This window comes from Daphnia pulicaria, chromosome 7, assembly GCF_021234035.1.
Source record: "Daphnia pulicaria isolate SC F1-1A chromosome 7, SC_F0-13Bv2, whole genome shotgun sequence".
NCBI classification, from domain to species: domain Eukaryota; kingdom Metazoa; phylum Arthropoda; class Branchiopoda; order Diplostraca; family Daphniidae; genus Daphnia; species Daphnia pulicaria.
The window spans coordinates 899,083-918,616 of record NC_060919.1 but is presented as its reverse complement, the minus strand read 5'-3'; the positions used below and the strand labels follow the sequence as shown (position 1 = coordinate 918,616).

The following is a 19,534-nucleotide window of genomic DNA, read 5'->3' as shown; positions in this document are numbered from 1 at the left end:
GCTTCTGTGTAACCCGAAGATGACAAAGACCTAACTACTCTGTATTCATGTTTACTACTGTGTAATTGTTGTGATATTACAGGTAATGGGATACCTGTGGAGACTGGGCAGTGCTGGACAGCAAATAACTCGGGGAGCCAGTTATGCCAACGAAATTAACTGATCCTGATTCTTATTCTCGTCGATTGTCATGGTTACACTCATCGTACGAGATGTGATTACTGATACAGCAGCCAAGTATTAATGTGCTCTTGGAATATAAATACGACAAACACCTTGAACGATGTATTTTTAAGAAACGAAAATAATTCCAGTTAACATATACAAAAGACGTTTTAGTTATCCGCGGTGTATCAATCGAGTTGTCAGGGCGTTCCTGAGTTCTTTGTACCTGGTAAGAAATATCAACGGGTTATAAATGGCGTGAATGAGTCCCAGTTGACCAGTTCCTTGACATAGGCCGGTTGAATGTTGCGCGGTTTGCAGCGAAGTCGGCGGAGACGGACGATGGTGACGGCAATCAACAAGTTGAGCGGAATTTCGATGGAGCATCAATTTGGCAGTTATGAGGAAGAGGTCGAGATTAATGGGATTGTAAGGTTCTCCGTTTTGCATGTAAAGAATGTCCCGATTGCTGTTTATTAGGCTGCTGCTGTTGTTCATTATTTCAAATTTTGCTCCGCCTAACATGTTTTATATCCTGTCAACGGAATGATGTCAATTATATAAATCTGGGAACAAATTGTTGCCGCGTCGCAACTTACCCTTTAAACTCAGATTTTTTCGTCCTTTAGTTCAGAAAAATCGAAAGATGGAAGAGTTAATGACTAGTATTTAGACTATGTCCCATTGAGCTTCGCTTTGGAACTAGAAAGAACCTATAAAATAGAGTTTATCGGAACTATAGCTACTATAGCTAATAACTTTCTTTCGCTGGGCGACCTTTTGCGCATGCTCCATAATATCTCTAAAATGGTTGCGTAGGCTACTGAAATTTAAAATCCTTCCAGACAAAAATTATATTGACCCATCAATCACGATCAGCACACAAAAGCTGCTGGAATTGAAGCTCAAGCGTCAAAATATTTATTGTTTTTTTTTTATTGTAGACAAGTCTTTGTCTTGAGTCTTTGACAGGAAAAATAATTTTATGGGATCAGAATTTTTTAAAAATGAAAAACAGAAAAACTGAAAAGAAAAACTATGTAAAAAGATGTACTATATTGTTCCACGAACTAGGAACTACATGTGAAGGGGCAGGTGGTTTTTGTTCGCTTAGTCTGTGCCTAACATTCGGTATAAATCAATATCAGTATTCATAAATTTGTGATTGAAATCTTTTCATTCAACCTCGTCAATCGAACCCAGCAAACTCACCGAAACTCACGAAGAGAAAAGAGAAGAGTAATCAAAAATTTAAAAACAATATTCGGTACGATTCTGTATACAAATCAATAGATACAAACTAAGTAATCGGTATACATTTTTGAGCGTGGGTGTCTTCGTTAATCACATGTGGATTTAAGAAAAGGAATATTTAAAATGTATGCTTTTAAATCAGCTTTTAATCGTTTTTTTTTTGTGTAATAAAAAATATAGTATTGATTCTCTTCTACTCTTGTACACGTAAGTGCGCGTAAGTGGGAAACCGGATTGTACCTTCACAAATTATTGCATTCGATGCTACAGCACATAATAAAAGCACTCTCGCCCGGCCTTTAAACATGCATCAATAGCCTAACACCTCAATTATGCAGACTATCATACTTTGCTGTTCTTTTTCTCTCGCTTCAGTTCTTTCTAAGCAATGTGAAAGTGACATCTGTAATTTGAAACTTAAAAAAAAAAAAAAAAAAAAAAAACAATCAATAATTGATGAAATTCAGCAAACTCTTAAAGGGAAAATCGTTGAGTGCTTATGAATTATTATATTTGTCCAAATTCTCAAATAATTAATATAAAATATGGGTAATATACTGCAGTCTGCATGGGCACGTCATTAGTATTTGGGGGCAGCGTACTTGGGTTCGTAATTAGGTTCGTATTTGGGGGCAGCGTATTTAGGGGCATCGTATTTTGGAGCGGAATAAGAAGGACCTTTGTGATAGGAATCGGCAGCTTTGTACTCGGGGTACTTGGCATATCCGTCGTATTTGACATCGGCGACGTATCCGTAGTCATCGGCCTTGTAGGTGACGATCTGAGTGCGGCCATCGGGCAGGAGAGTGTGGTAAGAGCCGGACACGTGACCATAGCCATCGCTGGACTCGTGCTGGCCAAAGTTGTTGTAAGCGTAGTCGTCCTTTACGGCCCAGTTAAAATTGTACGGTGTCGGGACCTAATATTCAATTCAATTCAAAATAAATATTAAAGAATAAAAAATACGGTATGGGAAACTCTTTGACGTACGTCATAGCTTTTTTGGGCGTACTCGGCTGGTTTGTTATATTCCGGTTGGTATGCGGGTTTGTTGTCCTTGTAGTTGGAAGGAGGATAGTATAGAGCGGGCGGGCTCACGTAGGGTTTTTCTTGTTTGTACACAGGGGTCTGGTGGTAACCTCCTGCGGCAACAACGGCGACCAAAGCAGCGAAAACGAAAACCTTTTGAGTGAAATTCAAGATTAATAACGATTGCCAAGGTATTCTTTTACTAAGTGTACATTTAAATATTTTAGAACTATTTATTTAGTAAGTTAGAAGTAGCATACCTTCATATTGATTGTGGAAACTGTGATAGTTTAGATGAAACTGCAATGTTTGGTGGTTTCTTTTGGTCGCTTATATACCACAAAACTAAGCATATACAGTATTAGACTGATGTAAACAACATCCATTCATGGCTATATTAGTCTGACCGGAATGTCTTAGAGTAATGCTTGCTCCATTTCCTCGCACGCAAGCACACATTTCCTCACCGCTTATGTGTACTAACTTTTCTAAAGTGCTATATTTAGTATTGGGTATTGGCTTGTTACTTATGCATTCAGTTTCGACGAAGCGAACAGGAGTCAGTGTTGCTTTCCTTTTCAAATGACACACCCAGGTTTCAACTCTGCACGTCATTATAAATTTATATCGTTTCCAAACAACAGTGTCCATTAAGTTAACGTAATAGTGCATTTGGGTTACCTTGGAAATGCAAATAAAAGTCGCTATTGTGTAAATGCCGAAGCTACTAATAATAAGATCAATGAACCATCCAATTATTATCAAATTATTCTCGCAGAGTGATGGACGAGAGCTATAGAATACCAAAGTAGGTGGCAATAGTAACGTAATTCCAATGTAAGTAGTTGCTAGGAAAAATGATGAATTTTTTTTTTTTTTTTTAATTTTAGGGGCATTACTCGGAGCTCGAGTGTAGCCCAGTTTATTCACCCGAAGTTAAAAACAAACGTATTTACAAGGAAGAATAAAACAATTGGCAATATTTACACATATTTACATATATAATGGAAACTGGGCCTGACGGCAGCTCTGATGCGGGCAGCCTGCGGAGAGGCCAATGGAGGCTTTAATGTACCTGTCCGGCTTGGTAAAACCTTCAAGACCACCAGCCGGTGGTCTCCGGCATAGCTACAGCCTCCATTGGTGACCACAGGTGCAGTTACCAAAGCCCCGCCCTACGCACTAAAATGATTGGGAGAATGGAGAGCCATATACAGATGGAGGGGAAGTAAAAATTACGCTAGAGAGTTGTGCAGAGCCAGTAGGCGAAACGCACTGTAAAGTTGAGACACGCACAGAGGTGCGATACTGGCATCCCGACGCGCAGCACCAGTCTGCGTTGAGGAGCACACATCACACATGTGGTGAGCATAGATGAAAGCGCCCGTGGTGTACATTAATCGACGGAGGCTTGCGCTTCCGGACCATGTCCACCACGGGCGGAGTAAAACAGAACGAAACTTTATAGGCCTGTCAACTCAAGCTCGAGTAAGTGATGGCATCACACGAGCAAGACGCTTTGTGCGAAGGACGAATTTCACTACAGAATTCCAAAGGAGGTTTGATTGACAAAAGAATTTTAGAGAGTCCGGGGGCCAAGGAATGTCGCTTGAGGTAACTTCATCGACTAATAACGTCCTATGCGCGGAATAGATTGGGCAGTGGAAGAGAAAGTGAGGCAAAGACTCAACTGGGGCACCGCAAGAGCAAGAGGCAGAGGGCAAAAAACCAAATCGATACTGGTGGATGTTGAGGAAACAGTGGCCTGTAAGAAGCTGGGTGGTGATCGCATTGGTACGACGGGTTAGGAGCACCTTGGCAGAGTTTACATCAGGAAAAAAGGATCTGACACTTAAGTTTCCATGAGAAGACACCCACTCGCCATTCCAAACTCTAGAAACATGAGACCTGACCAGGCGTTTGATAAGGCCAGTAGACATGCCCGACGAAGCAGTCAAGAATGGAGCGGGGAATTTGCCCAGAAGCTAGCAAGAGCAAGACCTGGAGAAGCAGGACTAGTGGTCGTGAAGACATGACAGAAGCTCCCAAAAGAGGCCAAGGTGGCAAGGTTGCTTAATTCAGAAGGAAAAAGAGGAGTCGCAGGTTGTAAAAATGCCTGTGTGTTGGCTACAAAGATTTCACAAGAGCTATACATATATTTGAAACTGCGTATGATGCCCAACGCTGCAGACAAAGCAAGACTAAAACCAAAACGGAGGGAATTTCCCGGTGGTAGAGACCAATTAGAGATCTTGAGGACGGTAATGTAGTCAGAGAGGACCACACAATGTATTAACTGTTTATTTAACGTTATTGAAGGTCGATAGGCTAGTCGATAGGCTCACACGAGCGACGACACGAGCGTGTCCGTTAAACCGTTAAAGTTAAACCTTAACGGTTTAACTTTTTACTCCAATAGCAAATACCCCACGCTAGATGGCGAAATCATAGAGTTGCTCCATCTCGCGGCAGCCATTGAAAACTATTGGTCTGAACCTTCTTCATCGTTAAAACAAATATGGCGACCACGTTGCGAGAATGCAGAGTGCAGGCAGAGTGTTAAGAGGCACTTATTTACGTCAAGAATTCGTACCGTACTAAAACAAGAAAACAAAAGCACAAGTACAAACATGGTACAAAGAACCATGGATTATGGTCGGGGAGAAGAAAATATTTTCGCACAGTTCAGGGTCTCCTCAGTAAGTTTAGTTTTAGCGGTTTTAGTGAGAATTGTAGAACTTCAGCGAAGAGTGTGGTGAGTAAAAGTGGAGTGTAGAAATTCAAATGTTATAAATATGGTCGGGAATAGTTGTACAGAAAAGAAAGACAATTTTTGAATAAATTTATGAAGAGGTTGCAAAATGTGTGATATGCAGGAAGCAGGATAGCAGCCAGAGGTAAATGGGGTTACTTGAATAAATTTCCCATTTAGAGTCCTTCTTTAGAAGCGTTTTTCTGGGATGAACATTACCATTGATATCTAAACTTTCAAGTAGATTGACATCCTAAATAGCTTGGAGGTTATTTTCCTGTTAGACATAAATCTTTGTAACAGTTTATTTATTGTATCTGTTGTCCACATTTTGTTTGTAGTTAAGTTGGGGCATAGTACTTACAATAGCCTAGGTTTCTAATTAGTTCCTAGTTCTTGTTCTGTGAGTATTGACTGTCAGTATCCTTTTGCGAATAGCCCCCAAAATTGCTTGATAACATGGTACAAATTGATTATTTATGTAATGATATTAATTGTTTCTTCTTCCTATTGTAAAACAGGACATAATTTACTGGCTTAGAACATTGGAAACTAGAAAACTGCAGGAATCTGTTGATGTCACACCATGTTCTTTTAACTTATGACTTGAAAGGAATATTGCATTAAAAGAGGTAATAGTTTGCCACTGTTTTCTTCCCGAAACATTTAATAGAACTAAATTATTTTATTGACTATTGCAGAAATATGCTAGTGGCTTTGGCTACAACAGTAACTCCACATATTCTTCTGTATTCATCGAGCAGCCTTAATTGGATATGGGAGCAGGAGTTCTCACCTTTCAATATTCCATCTCCCAGAAGTTCCCCTAGCCCTGTTAAGGTAAGGTTACTGGATCACACAATAGTAGTGGTGGCTTTGTGGAAAATTTTGCTTGACCAACAACTTCATTTGCTTTGCCAATCGTTGTCGGCTTCTCGAATTTCCCCCCATCTCTTGCTTGTGCTTTATAATGCCCACATTTTACCGCTTTTTTTCCTTCGAATAACTTAATGGGTTGAAAAGTTGTGTGTGTAAAAGTCACATCCTCCAATGGTGCCTTTCAATCTCAGAGAAATTTAATATTGTTATCGCTTAAGCTTGGTTTTCTGTGCACGTAGAAAAAGTTGACATTTACGTCAACGTCCATAAATCCACTCGATTTCTGGAAACCTTTGAATTTTATTTTCAGTAAATAGATCAGATTGCGTAGCATTGAGCTTTTTCCCGCACTACTAGAAATTTTTATAAAGTCGTGGTTGACAAATTAAAGTGTTGCAGCTCCCACAATCGAATAGAATCTCCTGAAGTTTATCATAAGACCTCGCCACCTTTGTACATTTAACCACAATTCGCTTTCCCTGTGCATTTGAATTTATCAATTTTTTTGCCCAAATTAGTTAAAAACTGTGCCTTTCACCGTCGACAATGAAGTGAATGATTGGGCTAAATTAATAACCGAAATTAAATTTGCGACCAATCGATTGTTACTTATTGTTTCTCGTTGTTTTCAAGGATCAAAGACTGACGCCGATCATCACCCGATCAGATTTGGAGTTTTTAATTGTAGCTGTATGTGGTGTGTTGGCGGCTTCTTGGTGAAGACGGGATGATCATGATTTGGTGAGTAGATGAGGCGTATGTCTCGAGCTCATCTAGACCTTTTTTATATTGTTTGTTGTATCAATCGAGTATCAACGAGCTAGAGCGCGAACGTCTTCGCGTTAGTTTAATTTTAACGTTCTTCTTTCCATTTGTGATTTTAACGCTAGATGGCTTCGTGGTCTTTTATTATTTTTCAGCTGTCAGTTTCAGTTACTTTTAAACATCGGCAGTCACTATGAGATAATTTTAGGTGATAATTGATATTTATTGCTCCGGAAATAAAGCTCACTTGTTTAATTTTCGTTATTTTGCTTTTTGTCTACTTCCGGTTTCTCATTTTAATAGTTAATCGTTCTGTAAATATTCATGTGACAATCAAAAGAACCAAATATTCGTGATCCCCGTCCTATTAGGAGTCATTTTGATTTTGGTTATTGTAGACCCATCCCCAGGAACGTCAACCTAAAGAAATAAAGGCCAGTTTGCATTTTCTTCACGCTCGAAGGTCGAAACAAAAACGTAAAACGTGTCATGCGACGGGGGAGAGGTTGGGTGAGGACGACACGTGTTGCATCATAATCAAGCAGGTACAATAGCCGCAAGGCTTAAGATGTGGGTCAGGGTGAGAAAAAGAAAAAGTCGTATAAAAGGCGAGAGAAAAGGCTGCGGAAATCTGATAATTTGATATTGGTTTTGTAGACCCGACCCCAGCAACGGAAACCTGCAGAAGGAAAAGGCCAGTTTGCATGTCCTTGACGTTCTAAGGGAGATCATTACGTAAAACGTTTCATGCAGTGGTTAAGAGGTTGGGTGAGAACGGGAAGTGTTTGCTTCATTATCAAGCAGGTATAATAGCCGCAAGGCTCAAGAGGTGAGGGTGAGGAAAAATCTTATAAAATGAAGAAAGAAAAGGCTATGGGAACTCAGTCGAGTGAGCACCTCCAACACGGCAACAACTGCAGCTCATTATTTCTCACCAACTGCCTTCTTCATTGTAATACCGGTTCGCAATCACGGGTAAACATTCATTTTTATTTCGAGTCGTGCATTAATTTTATCGAGAATTTTATCTTGTCTTCACTTGATATGACCAGTTATATTCGATGATTAATGTTCAAATAGTTTATAGTACAGTTAACTATGGCGCCATGCTGCCGTTTGGTGTCGCATGGTTAATGGTTGGGTCGACCACGGGTGTACCGATGTCTCCTGGACATGGTGGATACCAAGCAACAGCAGCAAAATAATAGGACACCACGTCGCCGCCTTACTACACAACAACGTCTAGATACGCAACATCTACTTACTACGCCGTGGCTCTCGAGTACTACAGTACGGAGTATACGTATACTGTCCCAGCCTACTACACCGAAGTCCCCTAGTACTACACGACTACGAATGCTGCCCCATCTTACTACACCGAGGCTCCATCTTATTTCAATACCAAAGCGGTCGAGTACTACACCGAACCGCACGAGTACTACTCTGCCCCGAACTACACAACCACAACTGAGGCGGCCAAGTACTACTTAGCCCAGACTTACAACACAGCAGCTGTTCCTTCCCTCTACGTTTAACTGTAATACTACACCGAGGATCCAGTCTACTACACCACAACCTACGCTACACCTAGATACTACGACGAAGCCCCAACTACTACTACACCGAAAAGGCCACATAACCAAGTACACTGCCCCAGTTTCCTTCACTAAATGTAACTCTACTCCAAGATACTACCAAACTAAGGCTCCCGTCTACTGTACCAGTACACCAAGGCCATCGAGTATTACACTACAACCAAATGGTAAATATTCTGTTTCTACATGGAGTTTTTTATTACTTTATTATTTTTTTTCTGTTCGTTTATATGCCAGTTATTATTGGAAATTGATGTTAAAATTATTTACCGTCTAGTTAACTATGGTGTCCTGCTGCTGTTGGTTGTTGTTTCCTTGATGGTCAAGTCGACCACTGGTGTACCGATGTCTCGGGTGAATGTGGATATCAAACCGCAACGCCGCCGTCTTATAACACAAAAACATACGCAACAACCGGTTACTTCCCCACCAATTCCCCGGAGTATAATCCATAACTGATTATGCCCCGAACACCGAAGATACAAAGTATAACTCTGCCCCGAGTTACATCACCAAGGCACCGGAGTACTACACCACCAAGGCACCGGAGTACTACACCGCCAAGGCACCTGAGTACTACACCGCCAAAGCACCGGAGTACTACACCACCAAGGCACCGGAGTACTACACCACCAAGGCACCGGAGTACTACACCACCAAGGCACCGGAGTACTACACCACCAAGGCACCGGAGTACTACACCACCAAGGCACCGGAGTACTACACCACCAAGGCACCGGAGTACTACACCACCACGCATGCTGGCCCAAACTTTTACATAGAGGTTAAGTACTACTTCGTTCCTAGCTACTTCACAGAGGCTCCAGCTTATTACGATACCAAAGCGGTCAAATACTACACCGAAGCCCTAGTCCTACTCTGCACCGAATTACTACACAGCGGCTGCTCCTTCGTACTACGTTGGATCGAAATACTACACTGAGGTTCCAGTTTATTACAGTACAACCCACGCTGCCTTCAGCTACCATCCCGAGGCTCCGCTCCCATACCGATGCTCCTAAGTACTACACAACCAAGGCACCCGAGCTGCGAAATATTCCACTGCCCTGAGTTATTACACCATTAAGGCACCTGAAAGTTACATCACACTTTCGCTTCTCCAGTTTACTACAGGGAGGCTAATAAATACTACAGCCAAAATTTCTGATGTTTTTAATTGTGTTCAAATTTGTCGGTCACAACTTAATAGTTATTAATCACTTCGAATCGTTGAGCTTAAAAGAGAAAATAAATTTTTTTAAGGTACGGTATAACACCTTCAAGCCTTTTGACAAGTCTGGAAATGATTAGTCACTTGGTTATAAGACACAACAAACACAAAACTTAGAAAAGGAATTGCTTTATTGTCCCACCTCCACCCACAATTCCACCACATTTTACAATCACATACACACATAAATACATACATACACTTTAGTTAACCCGTTGGCTGCCACGCCATACAACCCGTAGGTTGCTCTCTACTACTCTACGCGCCACGTCTGAAGGATCTATGACCAAGGTGGGACTTGCCATTGCTGACAAGTCCGTGCTGAAAAGGGGGAACTATAGTGCATTGCCTTGTAACAGGCGCCTTGCGGCAGATTTTGGGCTGGTGCGACTTTCCGACCCCACGGCATGAAAACCACGAGGCCGAACAGCGCACGCAGCCCGTGCTAAGGAGCTAGGGGAGAACAAAGGCGTGGCAGACAACGGGTTAACTAACACTCACATACATAATACCAACAACAAATGATGATCTGCGCCGACATTTTGGAGATACCTGAATAAAAAGAAAACAATTCTTATTTAGTGACATGCCAATAAAAGTTACATAATACAGATAGAAACAATAATCAAGTTTTTTTAGCTTAAAGATTTAACGATGCAATTTTTTTAACTTAAAAACCAGCTTGCAATATTGAGAACTGTTGACTGAACAAAGCTCACTTGCTAGTTTTTCGAAAAATTTTCCGGAAGTATACCGGAAGTAACCACAGCTCCTCAACCATTGAGCTGTCATCAAATCAAACCACATATTCGTGATCTCCATGAAATTTGGGGTCGATTAAGTGTGTTTAAAACTAAATCCAAAATTTGGCCAAAATCGAGAATTTTCCTGAACTATAGTTCAGGAAAATTTTCGAAACCGGAAGTACGCGTACGTAAAAAATATAACATGAACTTTACCCCAAATTTGACGAGGATCACGAATATGTGGTTCTTTTGCTCGTCGAATGAATATTTACTGAACTACTGACTAAAATGTGAAAACCGGAAGTAGAAAAAAAATGCAATTTTCAAAATTTAACAAGTGAGCTTTGTTGGGGGAATAGTTATCGTCAGTTATTACCAAATATTTCAAAAAAACAACTGCAAATAAATGTTTAAAGAGCTGTGCAAAGTAACTGAAACTGACTGTTTTGACAGCTGCAAATTATCAAAAAGCCATCTAGCGTTAGAAAAAAGAAACGTCCAAGTAAAACTTTGTTTGCGCGTAAGAAGGGCCTGATTTTGGAAACTATTACACAGACAGAGTTTAACGCAACTAGACTATTAGATAACGGATAACCTACGAAAATAAGTCAATTGTTGGGTACCTGGGCATAATCCCGCGGTGAATGATTACAGGTGTGTCACAGCGGGCGGAAGCGAACACTGAAGTGATCCAACTCGTCAGTGAAGTAAGACAAGTTGTGTAGCAGTTCATACAAAGCAGTGAAGCTAGATGAGCGGACGTCGCGAAGATAAGGATGAGAGAAGACATTGGTGGAAGTTCCTCTTCGTCATGGACAAAGGTCAGCACAAGGTTGGCACAAGAATCTCCGTGCCAGGACCACACGTATCCATAAAGGAACTGCGTGCTCTGTAAAAAAAATGTTTTACATAAATTGAAATATAAAAATGAATAAAGCATATCAATCTTTACCTTTTCTAAGAAGCACACTAAAATGTTCATGATGAAAAAACCATAAAAATGGAATTCACAGCAATCCATGTTCAGCACTCACATGTTGAGATAAATTTCCTGATGCTAAAGACAGTGTCATGAAGTATTGCAGTGGCGTTGTGAAAGGTTGTATTGATGCTTACCTTTATCATATGGGATATGAATTTAGTAAGGCATTTGACTTTCATCAAGCAGATCTGGTATAAACATGGCAGGTCACTTCACACTCTTCACGTCTCTGAAACTCTAAGTGGAAATGAGACAAGGAAATTATCTTCATTATTTACAAATTTACACAAATTTACCCATGAGAAATAAAACTCTACCTATCTCTTAGCTGGATGACCTTCTAAACAGAAGTAAAAACAGCAACAAACATGCTGTTGCAGGGTACACCACCAAAATTGCGAGATTCAGAAAAGATCCTATGGTTCATGAGCAAGAATACCTATGTTGTATGAAAATCTGAATTGTAATGGTCTGGTAGCAATAATGGGGAAATACCTTATCTCAGAACATTTGTATTCCAGTATATGTGTGCTTCAAACATGAGTTTTAGGCTTTTGACAGCATGAGGATCTAATGGATGGAAAGTGACTGAGCGCTAAGTCAACTTGTTGGAATGACTGACAGTATGCATCTAGAATTTGAAGAAATAAGTTGGTACAGTACAAAAATAAGGAAACTAGGTAAAGATAAACCTACATATGATACGAAGTTCAATTTGGCATTTGAAATCAATCACAGGATTCATTGAAATTTCACGATGTCAGAATGTCAACATGGGCGACACTGGCGACATCTAGTAATGAGTCTTGAATCTTAAGTTAGTTGCACATCAGTCAGTCATGACACAGACATGACATTACATTACACGTCGTTACTTTCATAAGTTACTTAAAAAGTTTAACAACAGAGATTGGATAACAAGTTAACTGTTTTTACGTAATAGATAAATCAATCTTAAGCCATGCTTTAGCTGATGTTTCCTACTGCATCCTTGACCGCTTGACAATGTTTTCACTTTTCAGATAATTTCAGCCGAAGTTTTCATGTACCTGGCCAACTAGTTGCTCATGACATTAGAAATGAAATGGTCTAATCTAATAATGCAAGCTCACAACCTGTCTTCTGAAGCAAAATAATTTTTGTTGCAAGGTATTTATTGTACCAAAATTATTTTTAATTACTGTGTTCTTTAAGGCAATAATGTTCATGTTAATTTTTCCCTGTCAAGTTGTAGATCTTCAAGATATTTATGCCTTCGCCAGATCCAATTCTTTGCTGCTATCTATTTTGGGTACAACAGCGAGAAAATGCTGCTACTCAAGATTATGTGGTGTTCTTAGTTCTAATTTAGGACAATGTAAGATTGATTGATTTTAGGTTTGGTTTTCTGTTACTACATCATGCGGTTTAAAAATTTTGTCTGAATATACTCTCCTTTCAGGTTAATCCCTCTCCACTGTTCTAGTTGCTTGGAAACCGACGAGAGATTGGTGGAATTGAAGACTGATAATTTGTGTTGATGTAGATAACTTACAAGTGCATAATCTGGGCTCCCTTCTTTTCTGTGGCCCCGTTTCCCTAACTAACACTAACCAACGCCCGCCGGTGGTCACTCACTCGCTGTGTCAACCAGGAGGAGAAATGGCTCTGGTCGAACGGAGACTTGGAAGGCCCCTGATCTGATGAAAACATTTGGAGGGTCATGAGTCTAAACCGAAAACCTAGTATGACTATATCTCTCCAGTAAAACTGGCCTCGAACTTCTCTCTTCTTCTTCTCGGACCAGATACTATCTCTGGTGGCCGTCGACAATTTCAACTGCATGTGCGAGTTTTAACAAAGCAATGCGCAACCTATGCGCTACCCAATGAGACAAAAAGCGATGTTTAATTTTTGTCGAATTAGAAATTTTTAAAAATTAGTTCTGGAATAAGTAAAATTTTTAACGTGTAACTGACAAAGATTTCAGCAAAAATAAAATATCGCTTTTTGTGTCGTTGGGTTTTCTTGCTCAAATTCGCACAAAAAAAGACAATCAATTGGAATCGGACGCTCTGTTTATTGAATTAATAATTTTATTTAAAATATTAAAAAATAAAGAGGAGTTATTGTTTATTATGAACATTTTGCACATTGCAAGAGTTAAGTGGACACGAATTTGAGGAATGGTAGGTATTTATTGGTGGGATTATAAGGGTGTGGAAAATGATATGTAGGTATATGTTATGGGATTGAAAAATATGAAGGGGAATGTTGGTGGGATTATGAGTTATGGTTTTAATCATTACCTAACATTTAGGTGATATTTTTTTACAACTAACCTCAACTTTTTTTAAAATTCCCAACATCCTCTACATTCCTTTCCCAATCCCCAAAGCATGTTTATTATTTGTTTGACATGAATTACTCATATTTCTGTGTTTGTTCCCTCTTAACATGTAAACGATAAACTGCAGACCCAATAACAATTAAACAAAATAATGATGCAACTTCGGTAACACGACACCAGCACCAAGGAACAGCCAGTTTAATATGATGCAAAAAGATCTTTCACCAGTATTGGCTGCAACAACGTCCCACATCGGACAGCAACTACGGAAACATAAACGATAAACCTATAAACAAAATGAAATGAATTAATCTTCAGAATCAATGGATATACTGTCTGAAAAGACAAATTATTATCACATTATATCGTTTCCAATAGTTAATTCAAATATTCTGAAAACATACTAATTACCTGAAAGCTATTGTTGAAACAAAATTTACATGAAACTAGATGCATCTAAGACTTAAATACAAAATCATTGGAACTTTTACTCTACACTGAAACTGAAAGAAATATTCTTTCAGTATCAACCTATCTTGTGTTCAATCATTTTCCCTTTACACAGTCCAGGAACACCTTTAACCATCTGGCTACATCAAATCCATGTGCACGTCGGGCAGCAACGAAGGAGCTCAGACTTTACCAGGCTGTTTTCATTAATTAAAATTCATTTTTCATTCATAGACCGACCATTAAAAAAATTTTTTTTTTAAAGCTTACTTGGTCAGAGAAATAAACGGAGACCTTCAGCAAGTCTATGTGACGTCACTACGTCAGTACAGACACCCCTGGCACCTGGATCCGGAAAGCTGTTTTAAAATAAGAGGATAGAGACATACGTAGATTAGATTGGTGTTAGTAGGTAGAATATATATATCTAGATCCATTTGTGTCAATAAAATATTCGTTAAATCAACATAGACAATATATGAGCAGCAGCTCTGCCCTAATTACAAGGAATAAACAAATATTAGTTTAAGTGATTAAATGCAAATGAAATATTCAGTCTATGGGACCTGAGTAGAGAAAATGCGAGTATAAAAAGACAGCTTTTTCTCTGAGCTTATCATCACAACTCGTCCAGTATCAGTTGCAGCGATAACCCAAAATGTTCCAGAAATTTTTTGTAAGTATTAATTTCCACAATAACTAAATTAGTTCAATCTCTTCTTCAAATCTTTTTTAAAATGTTGTGTTTTTGTTGTTTTTTCGGTTACATTTTAAAGCTCTTTGCTTGCGTCTTGGCTGTGATGGCCGTCGTCCAGTGTTCTGTATTTGACGAATAAAATACAAAAAAAATACTTTAATACGCCCACTAAAGAAGGCAAATATACAAATAAAATACAGCTTTTTTTGTATTTTATTCGTCAAATACAGAACACTGCCGTCGTCTACACTAACTCGGCACCAACTGAAGATGAACCCGCTAATTCCGACGAGCCGGGAGACCAGTTCTTGTTCTACTGTCGCTGGTTCAGTAAGTTACCACGCTCTTCGTTTAAAAATAAGTTATAAATGACACTGAAGACACCAATCAAGGCTTGACGAAATCTATAAAACTCAACGCTTTAGAAACGACTAATTGGATTACGTTTGTTACAGCTTCTTGCAGCAACAGCACCCAGTGCTCGAGCAATGTGATCTACAAGACCTGCAACGGTGGCCGTTGCTGTAGAGATTAAACATGAGGTGTAACCTAGTCCCGCACGTTTTCTGACACCAACCACTTCTAAGAAAAATTTGGTTTCCTTTCTAGTTATACCCATTCCCTAATACATCCCAAGTTATATTAATTGAGTTCTATCACGAGTTGTCATGTCCGTCTCTTTTGTAAGATTCTCAGTTTAACGGAAAAAATACACTTTACCTTATAAACTACTTCGTTCTGCAATAACTGGCTTCTTATACCATCGAGGAAGTGCCGGTGTGGCGGCAGGTTCGTCTTGGCCATGAAATTTTCTATAGCTGCACTTTAGCGGCGATAAGCTCGTTCTACCACCTTCAAGGGGCTGGTGTCGTTGGGTCACTGTAGTCCTAACTTACGGCACCGAATGGTTTTGCCGCGGGAGGAAGGTGAAAACGAAGCCTGCTTTGAGAGAAAACAAAGCAAAAAAATCGAATTTTTAATTAAGCGAAAAAAACAACATATTTTTGCTATACGAGTTTGTCTTTTTCACCTGAGTGATTTTCATACTAGCAAAACAATTTTTTTTTACGAATATTGAAATAAAAGAGCATTTTATAACATTTCCTTCTGTCCTTCCTTATAGGTTTCTACAAACTTTGCTAATACAGAAATCATATAAATTACTTTTCGTTTAACAATCACATTTTCAGGGTACCTTTGAGAAGTCAAACGCTGAGCTGGCTGGATATTTTGGATTATCTGATGCTGGCAAAGACGAGAAGAAACACCGCAAGGTTAATACCTAAAAAAATCTTCCAATAAGCTGTTGATCCTGGACAGCAATGACCATTGAGTACTTCCGCCTGGATAATCTTCAAGGGATAAAAAATGGGTTTAATCTCTCGACAAAAAGAATATTTCACTCAAGCAAGAATAAAAAACTGGAGAGGGAAGGTTTTTGTTGTTTTGGGTTCTTGGCTTTTAATACTTGCGAAAAATGCAGAAAACTTTTTAAATAAATTCAATTGATTAGTTATGTGGTTAATAAATACAGCGTTTAGAAGGAATGAGGCATTTTTTTACCACTCAGTTTTGCCTATTTCTTCACGAAAATATAAACATATAAAAAATCCCTATAAAAGTAACGAGAAGGATTTAAGTTCGTGCAATAAGGACGAAAAGGTCGAATAAAGTAAAAAGGGACAATCTGGTAATTATTTTAAAAATTTGAAGTAGGAAAAAAGAGCAACCACCAAAGAACGAAACAGATCACCCGATAAAAACGTCATCAATACGGATCAACATAATGAACTTCAAGAAACAAGAAAATAAGAAAAGAATTATCAATTATGTGACATCCATTTAGAAGACTGAGCCGTTTGGCAATCGCAGGTCACATGGCGAGGTTTTTGCAACTAATGTTTGACGGATTCCGATAAGAAAATCCACGATGGATTATCCAGATTAAGAAACCGATCATCTCGTCAAACAGAACGCCACTCCGCTCCATTACTTAACCCAAGTCATAATCCACTAATCCTCCGCCGCCACAGTTGGAAAGAGAAGGATAATCCTGCCACGCGCGGATGTGGCGGCAGGAAGTGTTTGTCAGGATTTTCTACTTTTGCAACCAATAAGGAAGGAGGTCACATTCTCGAAAAAATTTTTTCCTTAATAAATATAAACCCCCAAAACTTGAAATTCCGCATTCCATCTTTGGTCTTTGCTCACTGCACATCTCGCTATTGCCTCTTCCTCAAAGGTACGTTACCTGTGTTTGTTCGCAGTTGTTCACATTAGTTTAAAAGTGCTTAAGTAGTAACGTTGACTTTTTAACTATGGATACTTACGGTAATTTACTTTCTTACTTAACTCAAATTACTTATTTACGAAGGAAATGTTTAAATGTTAATTTTTACTTTCAGATTATTATCCAGTTGGTTTCACTACGAAGTCTGCTTCAGCATCAGGTCGTCAGCGCCACTTTTACGACGAGGTCCAGCTGGAGGTACTCGACGCAGAATTCAACAGAGATCCGTTTCCCAATCGAGAAAGTCGTCGACGCATCGCCCAGCTGATTGGAGTTTCTGAGAAATCGATTATGGTGTGACATTTTTATTTTTTACAAAGTATTCAATTACCTGAAATTAATTTTTCCTCTTGATTGCATCAGTGGTGGTTTCAGAATCGCCGTCGGCGTGTCCGCCAACTTGGATCTTCAAGAACGGCAACTTCAACTTGCGAAACAAATCGCCAACATCGTCGATCATCACCTTACGTCTCTCGCCAACGTCAACATGGTACGTCCCTATTTGATGAAGAAAATTTGTGTAATTGATTACTGATTTTACTTCATATTTTCAGATACTTACGTTTCAACTCAAGTCCTTCCAACTCCTGGATTTTATTCGGATCCTCCGTCAGTTCCACCCGTGGAACCAATCAACTACTCCACGTCCGGATCATCATCGTCGTCTCCACTTCAATCCGAATGGCTTGCTACCAGCTGTCCACAACACGTCGTAAGTCCCCAGTCCAACTTCAATAACTCGAATGGATTCCGAACGGAGCAGCAACCACAGCAGCAAGACTATTCCTCCTACTACTGGAACAACTGGGATTACTCTTCTCCTTTCTATCCAACTTCAATGACAAATCCAACATTTTACTCCAACACTGTTTTTGATCCGCATTCCTCATCTTATTGTTTTTATTCACCTGAAACAACAAATCAGTTTCATGATCAGTCCTGTATGTAAATTTGATATTTGACGCATGATTGACAATCGAATAAATCACGAAACATACCTTAAAAAGCTTTTATCTTGTTATAAAAGGTTAATAGTGAATTACCTACATTTTTAATGGGTAATAGATAGTGCCGTTCATCGGGAACAAATGAATGCCAAGGGTTTATCGGTATTGCCGTTGTTATTTATCAAATCTACTAATCTAGTAAACAGATAATTAACTAATTATTCTAATCGCAAATGTATCCTAATTAATCAATCAATCAAAATACCAAATTTCACCATTTAATTATTTGTCGTAGCATTTGGATTTAAATCATCGAAACATTTCGAAAATAATTTAAAAATGAATTTTGAGGATGCAAAGGCTAGTTTTTATTTAAAATAAATTTAAACGGGGTTTTACGGAATCGAAAAATAAATTTGATTAAGTGCAGCTGGTATTTGAAGCCATCATCACAGAAAAGGGACTATCTGTAAATGCATTTCACATTCAATATTTATTTAGAGAAAAAGAAATTACCGAGAAAAAATATTTCAACGCGAAAATACCAAGTAAGGCAGAAATTTGTTGTCTTTCACTTTCTAATTCAACAAAATCTGAAAATCGAGCCATGGATTCGCCGAGTGACCCAAATCGTCCTCGTTGTGGCCTCCTCCGGAGCCGCTAATTCTCACATTCCCGACGTGTTAACCACTCGGTCATATACGTCAATACTATATTCTAATTTTTAATAGAATTTGATAGAATGATTCAGTCCACAAGTCATGTCATTTGTGAGTCTAATTTAGAGGGACACAAACTAATGTATTAGACATACTTACCATTGAAGACTGGTGTATCAAGTAATTAATTTCTGAGAAATTGTGTCGGAGATAGAAATCAACAGCAACTCCCAAAAAATCCTTGTTGTCAGAGTTGTCCATCTGAAATATAAAAGGTATCCATGGACACCTATGGAACGTTAAATTAAAGCTATCTATATGTTCTCAGTAGTACAGCATGTAACATAATGGATTACTCGAACTCTTAACGTGATAACAACCATGAACAAAGGCACATGCTGCTGAATCCTTTGAATATTCTTAAGGGTTTTTTTTTCTCACAAATCAATTCTATGCCACACTGAAGAGAAGAAAATGAATGGTTTTGGTTTCAAATCATATTTACTTGTAGGCCTGTTGAACTATTCTTCATTCCAACTCTTGCTCCTAATCACATGTTCCACTGGCAATTTTCTAAGCTTAAAGTTACTGAAAGACTGGATGAAATTACATCTTGGGAGTTATTCAGTGCAATGAAAATAAGTCACAGATAGTTAAAAGAACGATACAACGACAAATCTTAAGAAATGCGACAACACTTCACAGTTCGCACCACGCTAGTCGCGGCCATGTTGGTTTCTACTTATTGTTCCGTCACTTCCGCC

The 19,534-nt window shown here is 39.0% G+C and overlaps 1 protein-coding gene and 6 long non-coding RNA genes across 24 annotated transcripts; 4 read left to right on the top strand and 3 right to left on the bottom strand.

The window, feature by feature from the left end:
• Positions 1 to 1,872: 1,872 nt before the first annotated feature.
• On the bottom strand, positions 1,873 to 2,729 carry LOC124350056 (cuticle protein 8-like). Its single transcript, XM_046801059.1, has 3 exons — positions 2,709 to 2,729; positions 2,410 to 2,601; positions 1,873 to 2,338 (listed from the first exon to the last, which is right to left on the bottom strand). The coding sequence occupies exons 1-3, from the start codon at positions 2,712 to 2,714 to the stop codon at positions 2,000 to 2,002; spliced, it is 537 nt and encodes a 178-aa protein (XP_046657015.1). The 5' UTR covers positions 2,715 to 2,729; the 3' UTR covers positions 1,873 to 1,999.
• A 2,203-nt stretch (positions 2,730 to 4,932) lies between these two features.
• LOC124350277 lies at positions 4,933 to 7,416 on the top strand. Its single transcript, XR_006920638.1, has 5 exons — positions 4,933 to 5,345; positions 5,722 to 5,832; positions 5,902 to 6,040; positions 6,713 to 6,820; positions 7,243 to 7,416. It is a non-coding gene; the product is annotated as an uncharacterized LOC124350277 (long non-coding RNA).
• A 267-nt stretch (positions 7,417 to 7,683) lies between these two features.
• LOC124350229 lies at positions 7,684 to 8,912 on the top strand. The gene is made up of 3 exons (XR_006920505.1): positions 7,684 to 7,819; positions 7,925 to 8,606; positions 8,717 to 8,912. It is a non-coding gene; the product is annotated as an uncharacterized LOC124350229 (long non-coding RNA).
• A 2,075-nt stretch (positions 8,913 to 10,987) lies between these two features.
• On the bottom strand, positions 10,988 to 11,946 carry LOC124350330. The gene is made up of 5 exons (XR_006920783.1): positions 11,894 to 11,946; positions 11,716 to 11,814; positions 11,533 to 11,635; positions 11,369 to 11,473; positions 10,988 to 11,305 (listed from the first exon to the last, which is right to left on the bottom strand). It is a non-coding gene; the product is annotated as an uncharacterized LOC124350330 (long non-coding RNA).
• Positions 11,947 to 12,201: 255 nt separating this feature from the next.
• On the top strand, positions 12,202 to 13,464 carry LOC124350265. Of its 2 annotated transcripts, none has more exons than XR_006920618.1 (4): positions 12,202 to 12,334; positions 12,421 to 12,547; positions 12,627 to 12,775; positions 12,840 to 13,464. It is a non-coding gene; the product is annotated as an uncharacterized LOC124350265 (long non-coding RNA). The 2 variants fall into 2 exon arrangements; XR_006920617.1 differs by having other exon boundaries at positions 12,204 to 12,334; positions 12,627 to 12,755; positions 12,840 to 13,463.
• Positions 13,465 to 13,733: 269 nt separating this feature from the next.
• Positions 13,734 to 19,517, bottom strand: LOC124350238. 17 transcript variants are annotated; one of them, XR_006920524.1, is made up of 11 exons: positions 19,276 to 19,517; positions 18,930 to 19,059; positions 18,628 to 18,828; positions 18,163 to 18,306; positions 17,727 to 18,072; positions 17,496 to 17,662; positions 17,274 to 17,441; positions 16,070 to 16,226; positions 15,595 to 15,813; positions 14,448 to 14,536; positions 13,734 to 14,013 (listed from the first exon to the last, which is right to left on the bottom strand). It is a non-coding gene; the product is annotated as an uncharacterized LOC124350238 (long non-coding RNA). The 17 variants fall into 17 exon arrangements; XR_006920528.1 differs by having other exon boundaries at positions 18,628 to 18,821; XR_006920535.1 differs by lacking the exon at positions 18,628 to 18,828 and adding an exon at positions 15,905 to 16,013.
• On the top strand, positions 14,839 to 15,605 carry LOC124350195. Its single transcript, XR_006920429.1, has 3 exons — positions 14,839 to 14,853; positions 14,954 to 15,204; positions 15,330 to 15,605. It is a non-coding gene; the product is annotated as an uncharacterized LOC124350195 (long non-coding RNA).
• Positions 19,518 to 19,534: the final 17 nt, after the last annotated feature.